General features: G+C 41.3%; 1 protein-coding gene across 1 annotated transcript; it reads right to left on the reverse strand.

Annotated features, from left to right (window-relative positions):
- Positions 1 to 10,149: 10,149 nt before the first annotated feature.
- On the reverse strand, positions 10,150 to 10,748 carry LOC141617365 (uncharacterized). The gene is made up of 2 exons (XM_074434552.1): positions 10,679 to 10,748; positions 10,150 to 10,595 (listed from the first exon to the last, which is right to left on the reverse strand). Exons 1-2 carry the CDS (start codon positions 10,746 to 10,748, stop codon positions 10,150 to 10,152), a joined length of 516 nt encoding a protein of 171 aa, XP_074290653.1.
- Between the last annotated feature and the right edge of the window lie 7,192 nt (positions 10,749 to 17,940).

The following is a 17,940-nucleotide window of genomic DNA, read 5'->3' on the forward strand; positions in this document are numbered from 1 at the left end:
GTCAGTATTAGTGATATTAGGGACTTATAGCGAGATCGAAAGATGCTATCTGTTAAGAGTGGACCGAGAGGATATCTTGTTTTCTCGCCTCACATGTGTTCGATTTGGACCTGTTTAGTATGTTGCCGCCGAAGCTATAACGAACCGACCATCCTAGTACCCCTTCCTTATCTATTTTAATCCGTTTATTTAGTTTACTGTTTTTATTACTCTTAGCTATAGACCAAATCAATTCAAACCCCCACCTTATTGTTACCTTAGACCGAATTTAAACAGCTATTAATTACATTCGCCTCCTTGTGGTTCGACCCTGTTACCACTAGCCTAGGTTAGTCTTAATAGGAAATTATAAATCTTATTTTTGGTACTCACAACGACGGGTATCAAATTTTGTCGCCGTTGCCGGGGAGGCAATTGTTCTAATTTTTAGTTGTTGTTATTTAGTCTTTCTTTAGTTTAAGGGACTTCCGTTCCTTAAACTTTTCTTATATTCTTTTTGTAGTTTCTTCTTATGCGCAGGTCACAGGGTGGTGAACTAGTACCATTAAATCCTGAGATCGAGAAATCCTTGCGCGAGTTGAGACGATCACAAAGGGTATTACCGACAGAGGAAGAGCTGAGTACTCTGTCAAGCTACTACGAGAACGCTCTGTTCGAAGGAGATCTACCTACATCTTCTGCCTCTACTTCTTCAGCTGAGACAGTCACTTCTCCAGAAATCCCAGTCATGGCTGAAGAAGCAACCATTGCTAGTCACTCAGAGCCGACAGCTGCGAATCTCTACAAAGGATTCGAACTACCTGGGGAGGCGAGAAAATTCGAGCCAAAGCCTTCCTATATTAATCTGGTTGAGAGAAACCAGTTCGGGGGAGCTGCAAATGAAGATGCAGCCAAGCACATGGAGATTTTTATTGATTATTGTTGCTCTATACCCCCGCCGGCCGGTGTGACCCAAGACCAGATCAAGGAGACCATGTTCATTTTCTCTCTTTGTGATGCTGCAAGGGAGTGGTATAGAGATCTGGACCGAGCCGCTCATGGGATCACCGACTGGAATTCCTTAGCCCTGGCATTCTACAAAAAGTACTTCTCTGCCTCGAAGACGAATGCCATTAGAGCTCAGATCACGAGCTTTAAACAAGGGCCTGATGAGAACTTTCATGAAGCATGGGTCCGTTTCACGAAACTGGTGCGAACCATACCGCACCATGGGTTCGAAAAAGGGAGTCTTTGCAACCAGTTCTATAATGGGCTGTATGACGATCAGAGGGCTATTTTGGAAGCTGCAGCCAATGGCCGATTTGCTGAGAACATGGGAGAGACTAAGGGGTGGAAGATCATCGATGATTTGGCCACTCATAAGGCTGAATATGGGAATTCGAGAGGAAACCAGAGGAGAGCTGCTGAATCTTCCTATGTTGCTGCACTAGAAGCTCTCACTGCAAGGTTTGACAAATATGAGTTGGGAGGAGCTTCTAAAGGAGGGATGTACCATGTTAACGCTGTTTCAGACGGTCCTTTCGTCTTTAAAAGATGTGGAGCTGAGGGGCATGTCTCAGAGAATTGTTTCGCCCCTTTGAGTCTTGTCTTTGCCTTTCAACACTATAGGCGGACAAACACGTACTATGAGCCGAATGTCCACCCCAACTTGAGGTGGAGTAGCTGAGAATGTCCGAATCCGACTCAATCTCCACAACAGCAGCGAGCGAAGAAGCAAGCCTATGTGCCCCCCCCCACAAACAACCATATCAAAAACCTCCGTATATTCCTCAGCAGCAGCAATCCCAAAATTCCGAGTTCACTGAGTTGAAGAACTTATTGCTGAAGGAGTCCCAAGCTAGAGAGGCCGGTATGAAGATGCTAGAGAGCCAAATTGCTCAATTGGCTAGCAAGAGTACCACTCGAGCTCCGAGACACTTACCGACTCAAACTGACCAGAAAGAGACCCTAAATGCCATAACTCTGAGGAGTGGGTCTACCATGGAGGGGCCTGCTATGGTCGAGGATGCCACTGCGAAAGATGAGGCAAAACCGAGTCAAAACAAAGCTGGAACGAGCAAAGGAAAGAAAAAAGCGTCTACCAGGTATATCAGTCGATCAACTAATATACCCGGTTGATCGACTGAAGTGCGGGTTACAGAAGCTTCTGGTCCTGTTCATCCCAGTCGATCGACTGACATCACTGGTCGATCGACTGAGATCGGTGTTGATAGTGAGATTTTTCGTCCTCCGATGCCCGACAACTTGAGGGATCATTTGTTTCGGGGCACGATAGTCCCGAAAATATTGGGGAAAGACCCGAGTGCTGATGGGTCAGTCCCGGCTCCGAAGTACGACCCGATGTCGATCAATGGTTCACATTTGAGACGGTCTGAGGAGGGTTCAAGCTTCAATAAGGAGAAAGTAGTGGATTTCCAGCCTAAGTCCACGGATACCGGCGTGCGCGATTTAGAGGAGAGGGCTAAGCTACTTCTTACATCCCCATATCCGGAAAGACTAGTGCCGAAGAAGGAACAGGTATCTTTCAATAAATTTGAAAAAGTTATTCGTAGCTTGAATGTACAAGTACCCTTCGTTGAGTTAGTTAATCAAGTGCCTGCCTATACTAAATTCATGAAACAACTCTTGTCTAAGAAAAAGTCACTTGAAAATGTGCATACTGTTGCATTAACCAAAGATTCATGCTCTTATTTGTCTCACACTGCACCCCATAAGCTAGAGGACCCGGGTAGCTTTTCTGTTCCTTGCAATATAGGTACCTTCTCTATTGAGAAGGCATTATGTGACTTAGGAGCTAGTATAAGTGTCATGCCCCTGAGTCTTGCTAGGAAGCTCAAACTAACTAGGTTCGCAGTGACAGATATGGCAGTGCAGATGGTTGACCGATCTGCGGTCCAGCCAATAGGAGTCTTAGAGGACATTCCTGTCCAAATAGGGAAGTTTTTCTTCCCGTTGACTTCGTTGTACTTGACATACCTGAGGATGCCCATATTCCCAATATTTTGGGTAGGCCATTTCTGCACACTGCTGGTGCAGTCATAGATGTCGGTCTAGGTACCTTGACTTTCAAAGTGGGCAAACATTCTATTGTCTTTGCCCAACCTGCTAAGAAGAAGGACCCCATGTGGCCTGTGACTTGTAACACGGTTTCTGACAAGAAATCGTACTTTGTGATTCCTGATATTCCTATCTCTATTCCTGTCGTAACCCCTCCGCCCCAGATTGGGAGCAAATTGGAGGAAGATTTGTCTATTTCTGATATTGCAGGAGCTGGTTTGGGGGAGGAAGAGCTGCAAGTCACTCTAGCTGGGAAGAAGCCAATCATTTCACGAGGAGGTCTTGGTTGCCTTAGCTATGCCACCGATGAGGAAGTTGATGACGAGCCGGTCAAAGCAAGGGAGTCCGACTTGGATTTTGATGAGCAAGAAGAGGTCATTGACTGGGGAGATGATGAAAGTGTTGATCCGTTGCGCCATACGGACGTGGAAGCTAAGAAGGGTGCAACTGAGAAGATAAGCACTGTTGAGGCTACCTCTAGTAGCCAGACGCCTACAAAGTGGGCCATCCCGTGGCCGTTCTTGATCAACTACTAGTTGATCGCATGTTTTCCAAACATTTTTATTTGCTTTTGTTAGACACTTTTTTTTATTGCTTTTGTGTGCGTGAAACTTCGCATTTTATTTTGCTTGCTTAGGATTCTATACGCTTTAGACTTTATTTTGGGTTTTGCGCAATTTTGGGCGCGTATTATTGTGCATTTGCAGGTTTTTGACCTCTTTAGCTCAAGTAATTGAGCAAATACGAAGAAATAAGAAGTTACAGCAGTATCTTCAGTCGATCGACTGAGCTAAGTGGTCGATCGACTGGTCTGCAGGTTCCAGGAGCTACTGTTCCTTTCACCTCGGTCGATCGACTGAGCTATGTGGTCGATCGACCGACCTGCACTGTTGTACCTGTTTACGACCTCTCCCCTGCTATGTTTGGTCGATTTGCGGAATTGAGGGAGTTTTCTACTCCACTTTATCTTCCGTCATTTTATTTATTTCTTCTATTTTTTCCAATTATGCACATAATACCGCTTCATTATTGTCCTTCTCGATTTTATGCGTGGGTTTTGTTTTGTCTTTCAGGTACTTATTGGTAGCACTGCTGGCTACTGAAACCTCCTAGCTCACGTTGGTTTGGGGAGGTTTCCTTTGCTGCGCTTAAAGTCTTGTGAGTTCCCGAGTTCCACTTCAGGTCATTTTTATTTGTTTATTTTCTCGCAAATTCCCATTTCTCTTTTCTTCATTACATGATTTTGCACAATGGGGACATTGTGCGATTTGGTTTGGGGAAGGGTTTTGCGTCGCATATCATTTGCTTGCATTCACGTTTACATTTTCTTTTGCATTGTTTATTTCATTCTTATATTCAAAAATCCAAAAAATTGAAGAATTTCAAAAATTTCAACAAAATGCACGTTTATTTTAGCATATAGGTCGAGTCGGAACGGTAGTATTTCAAGGATGACATTGTATTTGCACCTGTTTTGCCTAAGCCTTGCTTGATTAACATGTTATTAGTAGAATCATATAAGTGCATATCTACGAGTTTTCGTTAAATTTCTTGCTGAACTTGAGACTTGACTTAGAAAATTGGCAAACTACATCATATTTCTGAGATTTAGAGCCAATAACTGGTGACATTTATGACCGGTTTATTTAGGAATGTGAGTAGTACTCCTTATAAGACATGTTACATCAATGTGCATAAATATGAACTTAATCTACTTAATACCTGTATGCATTCGGTTTGTGGTTAGTTGACACATGTGGTAGAGGTTTTCCTTTATTCATTTTACCCATAAGCTCCACACTGCCAAAAATAGCCTTTTTGTCCCATTACTACATCCTACATTTAGCCTGCCCTTTGTCAAGCTAGTAGTCCGTGTTCTTGAGATTGTTACTTAGTTTTTGGTAGCATTTGCTCTTATTTGAGATGTTATTGGGAGAAAGAAAAGAAAGGAAAGGAAAAAAAAGAACTGAAAAAGTTGGAAAAAAGAAGTGAAAAATTATTCGAAAAAATGAAAAAGAGGTTCTGTACTGTTTAAGCGGTCGATCGACTGGCATAATTCAAGCTTTATCTTATGGCGATTTTTTATCCCATGTATTATTCATATCTTATGGGGAGTTAGTTGATTACTTTTATAGCTGGAGATTGTGAGATTTGTGCTTGCTATAGCACCGTTTCATTTGATTTGAGCAAGAAGAAGGATGTTGCCATATGGTTCCGTTTTGGTACTAGCTTGATCACATGTACCTCCACTTTTCCATAAATGTTTTGCCTCTTCTTACCCATACCTCACTTATCCCATATATACCTCGGCATGTGTCATGGTCTTTTGTTGGTTGGAAGGCATATGTACGGTCATAGAGATTACTTTCATATTATATTGCAGGCATGTTCTTATAGGTCGTAGTTAGGTGAGAGTCTTTACAAAATGAATTCTATCTATCCTTTTACATTTATTCACCTATGCTTATCTGAGTGATATGAGTGACCCGTAAGAGTCCAATTTGATAAGTCTCTACAGTTGACTCTTCAGTGATTTTTAACGACTCCATAACTCGGTTGCATGATTCATAGTTGCTAATTGATTGTTGGTTATTGCATTAAATTGGTTTAGGCTTTACATTTTGCAATTCGCTCTGAGATTGAACTCGTTCCATTAGGTCATTAGATCGAGTCTAGTTCTTACTTGGGGACAAGCAAGGGTTTGGTTTGGGGAAGTTTGATGCTGTCTTTTATATGATGTTTTGCACCTCATTTTACACGCATTTCAGAGCTCATTTGTGTAGTTTAAGCTACCATTTCCCCCATTTCCGTCTACTTTCGTGTTTTTGTACTTTATTGCAGAAATGTGAAGAATTCAACGGAAATCGAGCTAAATCCGTCCCCGACTATCCTGCATTGCAATTGACGTGAAGTATTCACTTAAGGAACGAGTTTGGTGCGCATTTCAAATCCCAAGACAAATCCACGAGATTATAGAAGCCAAGTAGCAGCTCGAGCAGTCGATCGACCACTACCATCAGTCGATCGACCAACTTGCGGGTTCCAGAAGCTACTGTACACTGAAGAGCAGTCGACCGACCGCCATGCTTAGTCGATCGACCAAGATGCTATCCCAGACGAGAATTAAAAGACCGAGGAAGCGCAAGCCCATGAGGTTTAGGTTTTGATAATAAGTGTTACGTATGTTTGCTATATAACGTAACTTAGAACACCAGTTTTAGGGATCCGATTTTTAATCTAAGTTTTACACAGTAACATTTTGTTTTTATTAGGGTTCGGAATATTGGTTTAGCATTGGAATTTCTTTCTTATTCTTAATCATTCCTCTGCAATCTCGGTATTCTTCTGCTTTATTTGAATTCATTCTTATTTCGTTATTAGTATAGAATTGCTAGTTAGGTTCCCGAAACCATTTTATCGTTGCATGTTAATTATTTATCTTACCGCTTTAATCATGAATTCAGTACTTTTATGCCCTAGTTTTATTGTTGTTATCACCCTCAGCATGAGTAGCTAAATTAATTGTGCTAGGATGTAGGGGAATTATGGCGTAGGCGGCGTAGTATTAATTTGGACTGAAAATCGCGTGTCAGTCGATCGACTGCCATACCTGGTCGATCGACTGACCACGTGAGGTTACCTTTCGTTTTAATTGATTTTAATGTTGTATTTAACGAACCGAATGCATGCGACCAATTAGATGCTTAATTTATGACTGACCCATTAGATCGGAAGATAGGGAAAGTTGTTAGATCACCAAATAAAATGACTAAGCTGTGCTGAGATCAAAAGATAGGTAAAGTTTAGATTATTAGTCACTTTTCAGGACGAGAGTCAGTATTAGTGATATTAGGGACTTATAGCGAGATCGAAAGATGCTATCTGTTAAGAGTGGACCGAGAGGACCTCTTGTTTTCCCGCCTCACATGTGTTCGATTTGGACCTGTTTAGTATCTTTGCCGCATGAAGCTATAACGAACCGACCATCCTAGTACCCCTTCCTTATCTATTTTAATCCGTTTATTTAGTTTCTTTGTTTTTATTACTCTTAGCTATAGACCAAATCAATTCAAACCCCCACCTTATTGTTACCTTAGACCGAATTTAAAATGACTATTAATTACATTCGCCTCCTTGTGGTTCGACCCTGTTACCACTAGCCTAGGTTAGTCTTAATAGGAAATTATAAATCTTATTTTTGGTACTCACAACGACGGGTATCACTGCTTCCTCAAGGCCATCCATAATAGCGGTCGCTTCTGCAAAATGAACTTCCCAGCACTGGTCCCCCCACTCTCCGCACCCTCATGCATGACATCCGTCACTCTTCGAACCACATCCAACACCCTACCATTAGCTTATTGCGATGTTCCCAAATTGCCCAACACCCTACCATTAGCTTTGCTCCTTCTTCCATACACATATTCTTCCAACACCCCTCCACCCATTCCTTCACATCCCCTCCCCTCCCTGTCGTCATTTCGTCCACCCCCAAACCATCCCAAACCCATTTTGCCACCCCACAATCCCGAAATAAATGAAGACTAGACTCAAGATTAGAATGACAAAAAGGACAAAGAGAGAACTCACCTTCAACCCGGGCAGCGATGTTAGCTCTTGTGGCGAGCGCTTCACTACACAATTGCCAAAAGAAGAGTTTCACACGAGGCCAAACCGAAAGTTTCCAGAGCCGATTCCAGAGCCATCTCCCTCTAACCCAGTCCGAGCCGCCTGCCATGTCTCCCAGCTCACCCACCAACATCTTATACGCACTTCTCACCATGTATAACCCATCCTTCTCCAGTCCCCAATACCAAATATCCGGCGGTTTATTTGGGCTAATTCGAACATCGAGGACACGCTGCACATCAATGGGAAGAAGAAGTTGGTTCGATTTTACCCCATCCCACGTAGCTGTGTGCGGTACCATCAGCTCATCTACACACATATTCTCCAATCCTTGTGGGCACGGTGAGATTAGCCGCCCCGTATGCGTGTTAGGCAGCCACGACTGGCCCCACACCCTTGTCGCAGTGCCGTCTCCAATTCTTCTCCGTATGCCGCGAATCATCACATCTCTCTCTTCCAAGATACCTCTCCAAGTATAGCTTGGATTATAACCAACCCCAGCCGTCATAAAATCATTCTCAGGAAAGTATCTCGCCTTCATCAGCCGTGACCACAAGCTATTCGGATTAGTTAGCAGTCTCCAAGCCTGCTTGCCCAAGAGAGCAAGATTAAATTGTCGGAAATCCCGAAAGCCCATCCCACCCTCACCTTTCGGCCTAGCCATCTTACGCCAAGACACCCAATGAATCCCTCGCTTGCTCTCATCGTGGCCCCACCAGAAGCGTGATATAATTGCTCTTAGCTCATCACAGAAATTTGCCGGAATTTTAAACACACTCATCACATAGGTAGGGAGTGAATTGGCCACAGCCTTTATAAGAACCTCCTTACCAGCCCTAGACAAAATTTTCCCGCGCCATCCCTGTAATCTTTTGCTAAGCTTGTCTCGAATAATATCAGTAATCACCTTCTTAGACCGTCCCACCACCGTCGGTAACCCGAGATACCAAGCATGTTCTCTAACTTCCTCTACCCCCAATCTAGCCGACACAGCATCACGTTGGCCTTGAAGTACCCCCTTGCTAAACACCACAGTCGTCTTTTCTAGGCTCACCAGTTGACCAGAAGCTGCTTCATATTTCCTTAAAATATCATTTACGACATCAGCTTCTTGTATCGTTGCCCGGACAAAGAAAATACTATCATCAGCGAAGAGAAGGTGCGAGATAGGTGGTGCCTCAGACGAGATACGGATGCCATGGATAGCTTGATTTTCAGCTGCCCTGCGTAACATATTCGATAAGGCCTCAGCACAAAGGAGGAATAAATACGGGGATAATGGATCACCCTGTCGCAATCCTCTGCTCGGTCGAAACGCAATCGAAGGGGATCCGTTAATTAGTACCGAGAAGGTCACGGTGGAAACGCAGGCCATAACACTCTGGACCCAACACGTATCAAACCCCATAACCGTCAACACCCGGCGTAGAAAGCCCCACTCCACTCGATCATAAGCCTTCGCCATATCAAGTTTAAGCGCCATGTATCCATTTGACTGTCGATTGCTCTTCATAAAATGGAATATCTCAAAGGCAGTTAGAATATTGTCTGTGGTCAATCGGCCTGGAGTGAAAGCGCTCTAATTTTCCGAAACAATTTCTCCCAAGAACATCTTCAGACGATTTTCCAAGACTTTCGACACCAATTTATAGGCCACATTGCACAAACTAATGAGGAGAAAATCCCTTATTTTATCTGGCGCTTTCTTCTTCGGTATGAGAACAATATTAGTCTTGTTGAGACTCGCCGGACTCACATCCCCACGCAAGATCTTTAGCACCGAATTAACCACCTGCGGCCCTATTTCCTTCCAATAAGATTGAAAGAAGAGGTCGTTCATACCGTCAGGACCCGGAGCTTTCAGGGGATGCATCTGATTAAGGGCCTCCATAACCTCCTCCTCGTGATAATCCATGCGCAGCCATTGATTCATTCGGTCCGTAACTCTCCCATCCAAACCCACAAGTACCTCATCAAAATCTGTTGGCTCAGCTGTCTGAAAAAGTCCCTCAAAATAATTCACAGCCACTCTAGCAACCTCATCGTTCCCAATGCATTCCCATCCATTATCATCAATGAGAAGAGGAATAAAATTCTTGCTCTTTCTTTCCCCCGCTTTAGAATGAAAAAATTTAGTATTTCGGTCCCCATCTTTCAACCACAAAGCTCTCGAACGTTGCCTCCAATATTGTTCTTCTTGCTTGTATAAACCAGCCATTTCCGCAATCAATTTTCGTCGCTTTTGAACCGCATCAGTCGACCTGTCTCCTTCATTTAGGCGAGATAATTGTCTGTGTTTCGTTTCAAGAGCCCGATTAATTTTACCAATACTAATTTTCTTCCAAGCTTGGAGCTCCTTAGCACATGCCTCGATCGTAGTAACCAAATTTCCTCGCCCCTTCTCCACCCCACGACACACGGCCTCCTCACACCCCTCCACAAACCCACCCAAATTTGCTCAAATCAGAACCTACTCCTCGTTATCCCTCCAATCTCACGACGATCAAAAATCAGCTTCAGCGGAGCGTGGTCCGACCATTCTCTATCAAGATGATAGTTTTTTGCATATGGGAATAGTTCGAGCCACGAAGCAGAGCACATAGCGCGGTCAATCATACTTTGCCTATTATTGTCTCCAGCTTGCCCATTATCGTAAGTGAACGCATAACCTTCCCATGCCACGTCTCTCAGCCCACAAAAATCAACAACTGCTTGAAAGTTATTCATCTGCCATTGTGGCCTACTTCCGCCTTTCATCTCTGTGGAGAACAGGATCTCATTGAAATCTCCTATACAAAGCCACGGCAGCGAAGATTGGTCGTATAGAAGTCGAAGTAAGTCCCATGAAGGTGTTTGTCCGTCACAGCTGGCCACCCATAAAAACCCGTCACACGCCACTCTTTCTCCCCCTGTCGAACATGGAAATCCATATGGTACATAGATGCCGACACAAAGGAACAGTCGATATCTTTTTTCCACATAAAAGCAAGACCTCCCGACCTCCCAGCACTATCCACATCAATCTCGTAATACCAATCAAGCTTCTCCCTCACCCTCCTCATTTCACGACCACAAAGTTTCGTCTCGCTAAGAAAAATCATGGCTGGGGCTTCCCTACGAACCAAAGTACGTAGGGCATTAACCGTGTCGGGGTTGCCCAAGCCCCGACAGTTGAGGCTTAGAAGATTCATTAACCAAAGTACGTAGGGCATTAACCAAAGTACGCCCCCGTCAATTGTAATTTTCAAACGCTTTTCCCCTATTAAGTCACCCTCCTCCGCCCTATAACGCTTCCCACCACAGATCACGCCAGACACGCTACCACTGCTCATCCCACCAACCCGTGCTTGATTCTTCCATTCACGCTTCCTACCTCCAGACCCCACTTTACAGCCTCCCTCACACTCCTAATTCCCCTGCCCAGACAACTCCCTGCTAGTAGCCACATTATCCACGTTCATCAGTATAGTGCCTTCACCCATCTCCCCCTGTAAAACACTCAACGCACCCTCCTCCTCCCCAGTCACTATCTGTTGCCCCTCCTCCATACCTTCCACCCTCTTCCCATCCTCTCTTATCGTCAGCTCCTCAGAATTAATGGCTTCCACTGTTGGTTCTATCACCTCCCTATCCCCATCCTGCTCATTTGATTTCGACGTAGTATTGCTCTTCTTTATTTTCAACGTCAAAGCAATAGATTGAAGCCTTTCAATCATCAGGGAGATGTCGTTTTCAGCCTCCCTCTTCTTCTCATCCTAATAAACAGAGCTCAAATTCCTCCGTGCTTTTCCAGTCCCTTCGTTAGAGGTCTTCGTAATTTTCCAGGGAGAGGCACGGAGCCACTCCCCGAACGGTATTTCGTCCTCCTCATAAGGGCCATGCTCGCAGTCTTTCTCCCCATGCCCCATCACCCCACATCCATAACAAAATATGGGTAGTCTTTCATATTTGACATCAAAATGAACCACTTTATTATCCTTCATAGTAATAGGTATAGTAGCTTACAACGGCTTTCGAATATCACGAATAATACGAACTCTTATAGCCCTATTCAGTTCACAATTCGAGCCACCATCAGCCTCCAAAAACGTGCCAAGGCTTGCACCAATTCGTCTTATATTAGCTTCACTGGATCTCCCCGCGATAGGGAGGTCATAAACTCTCGACCAAATAGGAAAATGATAGAGAGGTACGTCAGTGACCTTACCTGATTCGTTGGGTTCATTAAAGCACCATAAAAACTTCTCGAAGTGCCATGGTTGGCCTTCCAAAACCCTCGCTTTATCTCGTTCTCCGTCAAATCGAAACACGAAGGTCTTCTCTTTGGCATCCACCACATTGCCAGTAATTGCCTTTATTGGATTCCATAGTCTCACCATTGTATTGATAGCCGCTTTCACGTTAATCGGCCTCGATGCCCATAACTTTCCGACTAGCATAAATTTTCCACGAGATGCATCAGGTTCCTCCTCCCAGAAAAAACCCCCTCGATCATCATTCGATCCCTCACCGTCGCTGTACATCGGCCCCTTTCCCTTTCGGTTCGAATCCTGTGTGCTACTCATCAACTGTACCTACATAGAGAAACAAAACGACACAAGAAAAACAACAAACAAGCCCTAACTCACGATCGAAATCGTGAGAAAAGCCCCGAGCGGAGAGGAAAACCCTAAGAGCAGTTAGACAGAACCCCTAGGAACCCTAGACTAATTTTTTTTGACTAGTTTGTAATCATGGTTGTCTCATAGATTAGTTTTGATTTATCGATAGCAGGATTCTTGATTTTAACATTCTAAACCCTTTAATTTGGTTAAATTCAATCCTAGATCGGAATATTGGAATGAACAGACCTGTTATGAACAGTAGACTACCCTAATGAGGACGGAAGTTAAGTTAGTTGTAATCTAGGGTGGATAGCGGACCGGAAGGACCTTTCCCTTGCCCTTCTCACAGTAGATCGTCTGAACTATTTATGACTGAGTTAGTAAACTGCCATGGTGAACCGAACTCCTAACATATTTCTCTCTATTTGATTACATTCTTCACTTGTCTCTACTTTTGCTGCTCTTTTGCTTTATTTCTCTTACCTTAAATCTTCATTAGTTTAGAAATCAACTAAAGAACCCCCATTTGTTACTAAACGGACTTAATTAGCAGATAGATACATCAGCCTCCCTGTGGAAATCGACCCTACTTTCGCTAACTTATGTTAGTTGTCCTAGGTAATTATTTTTGGTACTAAAACGAAGGTATCTGTTGGAGTTAGTGTCCTCCACAATAGTGCGTTAACATAATAAATCTCATTAATGGAATATCATCAGATATTTAATTATTTGATCCTCGTCAGTTGATTAACGTAAATCGATAACAGTTGGCTGACTAGAGTTTGACGTTATTGTCGTGCGACGGCGGTGATCAACTGACCCCTTTCGGTCACACCTATAGGAACGAACCCCAATAGACAACTAATTAATTGTATGAGATACAATTTATTTAGTCCCTCGATTTGTAGCCTAAAAGGTTAGTCAATTATTTTAAGAGAGAATTCGAGTTGCGAACTCGAGGAACGGCAGTTATTATTTAATTATGTGATAATTGAATAATAAATTTTGGGAGACGGGTTTTAGTTAATTAATTGTTAATTTACTAAAATTGTACTAATTGATTAATGTGATTAATATTAGTACGTAAATAATATGTGTAGTGGTACACGTATATTTACGGAGTGATTTGGACGAATTAATTATGGAAGTATTTAAACATGAAACGATGTTTAAAATAAAATTACACGTATTTTTGCGACAAATATAAGAACCAACATGGACCCGTAAATGGGCAAGTGTACCGTGTAAAATAGAGTAGTGGATGATTAGTAACATAATCATTTCATCTTACTTTATATACTACCATAAGTTATCTTATATTGATTTTGCATGTGATGTAAGATAAAATAATATAAGATAATTGAACACTCTTCCTCACCTAACACTCCACCCCCACCGGTTTTGTCCCCCATATAGACCAAAATTGTTGTTCATTTTTTATCATTCACTTGTGCACTTTGCATGTGATTTATTTTGGTCTTCCTCTCTCTAAAAATAATACACATCTCTACTAAGATTGTTAGTATACATATTAATATTTACTAAGAGAGTTAGTAATATTAAAATATTATCAAGGGTATAATAATAAAAAGTTTCTAGTTAATTACTTGTTATTTTTGGGTTAAGTTCTTGGGTGCATCTTGAAGGAGATCTTCTCTTTGAAGATTAGTAAGGAGGATAATCCATTTGATATAAGCTCAAGAACAAGCTAGTCAGGTGAACTAGTTTGTGCCCATTTTACCATAAAATCAATGTAAGGAAATTGTTTTTCCTTAAACTTTCATTTTCATGCTTTTATATTTGCATGCATGTTACATAGATCACCTAAATGATAAATTATGAGATAATTTAATTTTTATTAGAGAGTCTAATATGGATCTATGATCTTTCAAGTGGTATCAGAGTTTAGGCTTGTAATTTGCATGTTGATTTTAAGCATTTTAATGAATTATGAGATAATTTATAAAAACTCAAAAATTGTGTTAGAAGAGGTTTTATCATGAAATTTTTGGGGCGTGATTACCTACTGATCTTAAAAGGTTTGTGGTTAAGTTTGGTGATTTTTGAAGTTATTTTGCTATTTTTAATGATTTTTGGTAGAAAACCGAGTCAAAATGCCGTATTTTAGTTAAAAATTGACTAAAAATAGTTAAAAGTCGATTCGGTGCATGGACATTTTATGGTATTTCATGCATGTTTTGTACTGATTGTATGCAAAAGGTTGAAGGTTGGTTCGAATTTTATGCATGTTTATTGATTTTATGAGATAAAAGTCGATAAAAGTGAAATAAAATAATCATAATTTCGAAACATTAGATTCTGCCATTGATAAATTTATGTACATTTAAAAATATTATTTAAATGTTAAAAGTGAATTTTAATATGTGTTTTCACCTTATTTTGGTGTTTATTGGTTTTAGTGGTTAAAAACCGATAAATATCGATCTTTTTCTTCATAAAATTTATCCTGAATTTTTTGGGTAATTTTTCAATTATTTTGGATTTTTACATAAATATTATGATTTTATCGATTAAATTAGCAAAATATCACCAAATCAAACTAATTATTCATCGTAAAATTAGTGAGCACTAATTTTGAGGTTCAAAACAGTTTGGACAATTAGTTTGGACTTAAATGAGATTTAAGAGTTGATTATTGATTTTTACATGTTAAAAATCGATTAAATCCACAAAAACCGAGATGGATACCAACGAATGATAGATAGGGCGATTTTGGCATCATTTTACTGCATTTTAAGCATATTTATTTAAGTTGAATGAATGATTGTCATTTATTTAAAGTATTTATCTTGTTGTACCTAGTATGGCCTAGTTTAATTTTAATCGTTATTACCCGAAATGAATGGGAATATCGATTTGTTTGTGATTAAATACGATCTCGTATCGTCGGTTTGTAATTAATTAATAGTTTTATTTATTTTATTAATTAATGTATAATAGGAATAGCTATGTAATTCAATTGTAATAGTTATTTTTACCGGCGTTTCCAAAAGACGGATTACATCGAGACGGAGTCTATTTTTGGAAGGTGTTCCAAATCTCACAAGGAAGAGCCACTTATGGAATGAAGAGGCAAGGGAACAAGGAGTTGGTTTCCGAAATGTAATAGACTAGTTTTTATTAACTAGGTGGCCATACTAGGATTTATTCATATGCTTACTTGTTTGCTTGTTTTATTTTCGCGCATGCCAAAATCGCCATTCACATGCATTTTATTTTCGCGGTTGTCAATTCACGTCATTTACATTCACCGAATTAATTCACTTATAAGGAATTTATGACTAAATTGACAAGATCTCTCACATAACTAAAATTGAGATTAGCCTTACCAATTAGTAACACCTATGAATCTCTTGTTCATTAGAGTCACGCTCGCCCAAGCGGGGTGTTCTCTTTTTACCTTGGGTAAGTAGGATGGTAAACGGTTATCACACGCTAAAATTGGTTGGACTCAACGGGATATAAGACGGTCTTGTGTTCCGGGGTTAGTAGATGGATTTAAGGAAATTCGTCGACCAAGAGTTCTAGAGGTAGAATTAGTCAACGTGACTTACCGAATTTACACAATTATGGGATGTTTCGCCCAAGCGATGCTCATTTTTGTTTAATATTTGGGTCTTGGAATCATTTACATAAGTTAGTGAGAGGTCATTATATAAATGCTAAAACTTGTTAAACATGTTTTTACAAGTAATTTTTTAAAACAATTGATGTTAATTTTTCCTTTTTGTTGTAGCATTTTAATTCGCAATGGCAATTTCATCAACTCCAATCGACTACTTCACTAGGCAAAGATTCATGGCTAAGGTCCGTAATGGACAAATGTATCTTAAAAGATGACGGTAGTAACTTTCTTGAATGAGAATCCAACATCAAAAGTGTCGCGTTGTCCGACAATGTGCTCACTTACTTGACCGATGCTCCTCCTATCGAGCCCGGTGCAAGGGCTTCATCGGCGGTGCGGACCGCCTATGATGACCATGTGAGGATGTCGAATGATATCAAGAATGTGTTGATATGGTCGATGTCGCCAAAGCTCAAGCTATCATGCATTTCTTTAAATGCGTACGAGATATTCACTCGTATGATCACTATGTTTTCACAAACACCTAAAGTCCGTCAATACGATGCGGCGGCACGCTTCTTTGAAGCTAAGCTTGAGAGCGGCCAAAAGGTTGGTCCCATGTACTCAAAATGGTCGAATATGTTGAGATCCTAGAGCGTCTAGGGTGTAAGATTCCTAAGACTCTTGTGGTGGATCGTATCATCCACTCACTCCCCACCAAGTTTGCCCACTTTAGGGTAAACTATAACATGAATGACATGGATAAGAGTTACCATGAAATTCATGCACTCCTCACCCAAGCGGAGAGGGATATGGAAGCTAGTGGGAGTGAAAAGGGAGATGTTTTAACCATGAAGTTAAAGAACATGTCCCTTGGAGTCAAGAAAGGAAAAGGGAAAGAAAAGTCCCAATTCAAGAAATCGTCAAAGAAACATGACAAGGGAAAGGGGAAAGCCGTTGAGAATGGCAATCCCAAGGCAAAAAGTGTCAAGCTCTCCAAGGCCGAATGTTTCCATTGTAATGGGAAAGGGCATTATAGGAGGAGTTGTCCCAAATACTTGGAGGATCTCAAGGAAGGGCGTGTGACGCCTATTGGTATTATTTCCTCTCTCTATGTGATAGACGTTAATTATGCTTGTCCTTCCACTTGGGTACTTGATACCGGATGTGGCTCTCACCTTTGTAATCATTTGCAGGGTTTAAGGGACGTGCAAGCACTAGCAAAAGGTGATGTGGATCTTCGCATGGGCAATGGAGCTAGAGTAGCCGCCGTTTCCGTGGGGACCTATGTACTCACTTTAGCTAGTGGTTTAGAGTTGTATTTAAAAAAGTGTTATTTTGTACCAACTTTAACTAAGAACATCATCTCCATTTCCGCGTTAGACGCGGAAGGCTTTTGTTTTATGATTACGGACAAGTGTTGTACTTTTTCTTTTAATGATGTGGTTTATGGCAAGGCCATTTCAATTGGAGGCATTTATGTTTTAAATGATGTTAATGACGTTAATCATGTAGAAACTAAAAAGCTCAAAACGGGTGATCCAAACGAATCCTACCTTTGGCATTGTCGTTTAGGCCACATAAACGAAAGACGCATTAAGAGACTTGCTTCATCAAAAGTGCTCAAACCATTTGGTTTCGAATCTTATGGATATGCGAGTCTTGCCTTCTAGGCAAGATGACTCGTGCACCTTTTGCGGGAAAAGGGACACGAGCTAGTGAGGTTTTGGCTCTCATACATACGGATGTGTGTGGACCATTAACCATCACCGCTAGAGGAGGTTTTCACTACTTCATTACTTTTACTGATGACTTAAGTAGATATGGGTATGTCTACTTAATGAAGAACAAGAGTGAAGCCTTTGACAAGTTCAAAGAGTTCCAAAATGAAGTAGAGAACCAATTGGATAAAAAGATAAAGACCCTACGGTCCGACCGTGGTGGTGAGTATTTAAATATTGAATTTTATTCACACCTAAAAGATTGTGGTATAGTATCACAATGGACTCCTCCTGGCACACCGCAATTAAATGGTGTGGCCGAAAGGAGAAACCGAACTTTACT

Source organism: Silene latifolia, chromosome X, assembly GCF_048544455.1.
Source record: "Silene latifolia isolate original U9 population chromosome X, ASM4854445v1, whole genome shotgun sequence".
NCBI classification, from domain to species: domain Eukaryota; kingdom Viridiplantae; phylum Streptophyta; class Magnoliopsida; order Caryophyllales; family Caryophyllaceae; genus Silene; species Silene latifolia.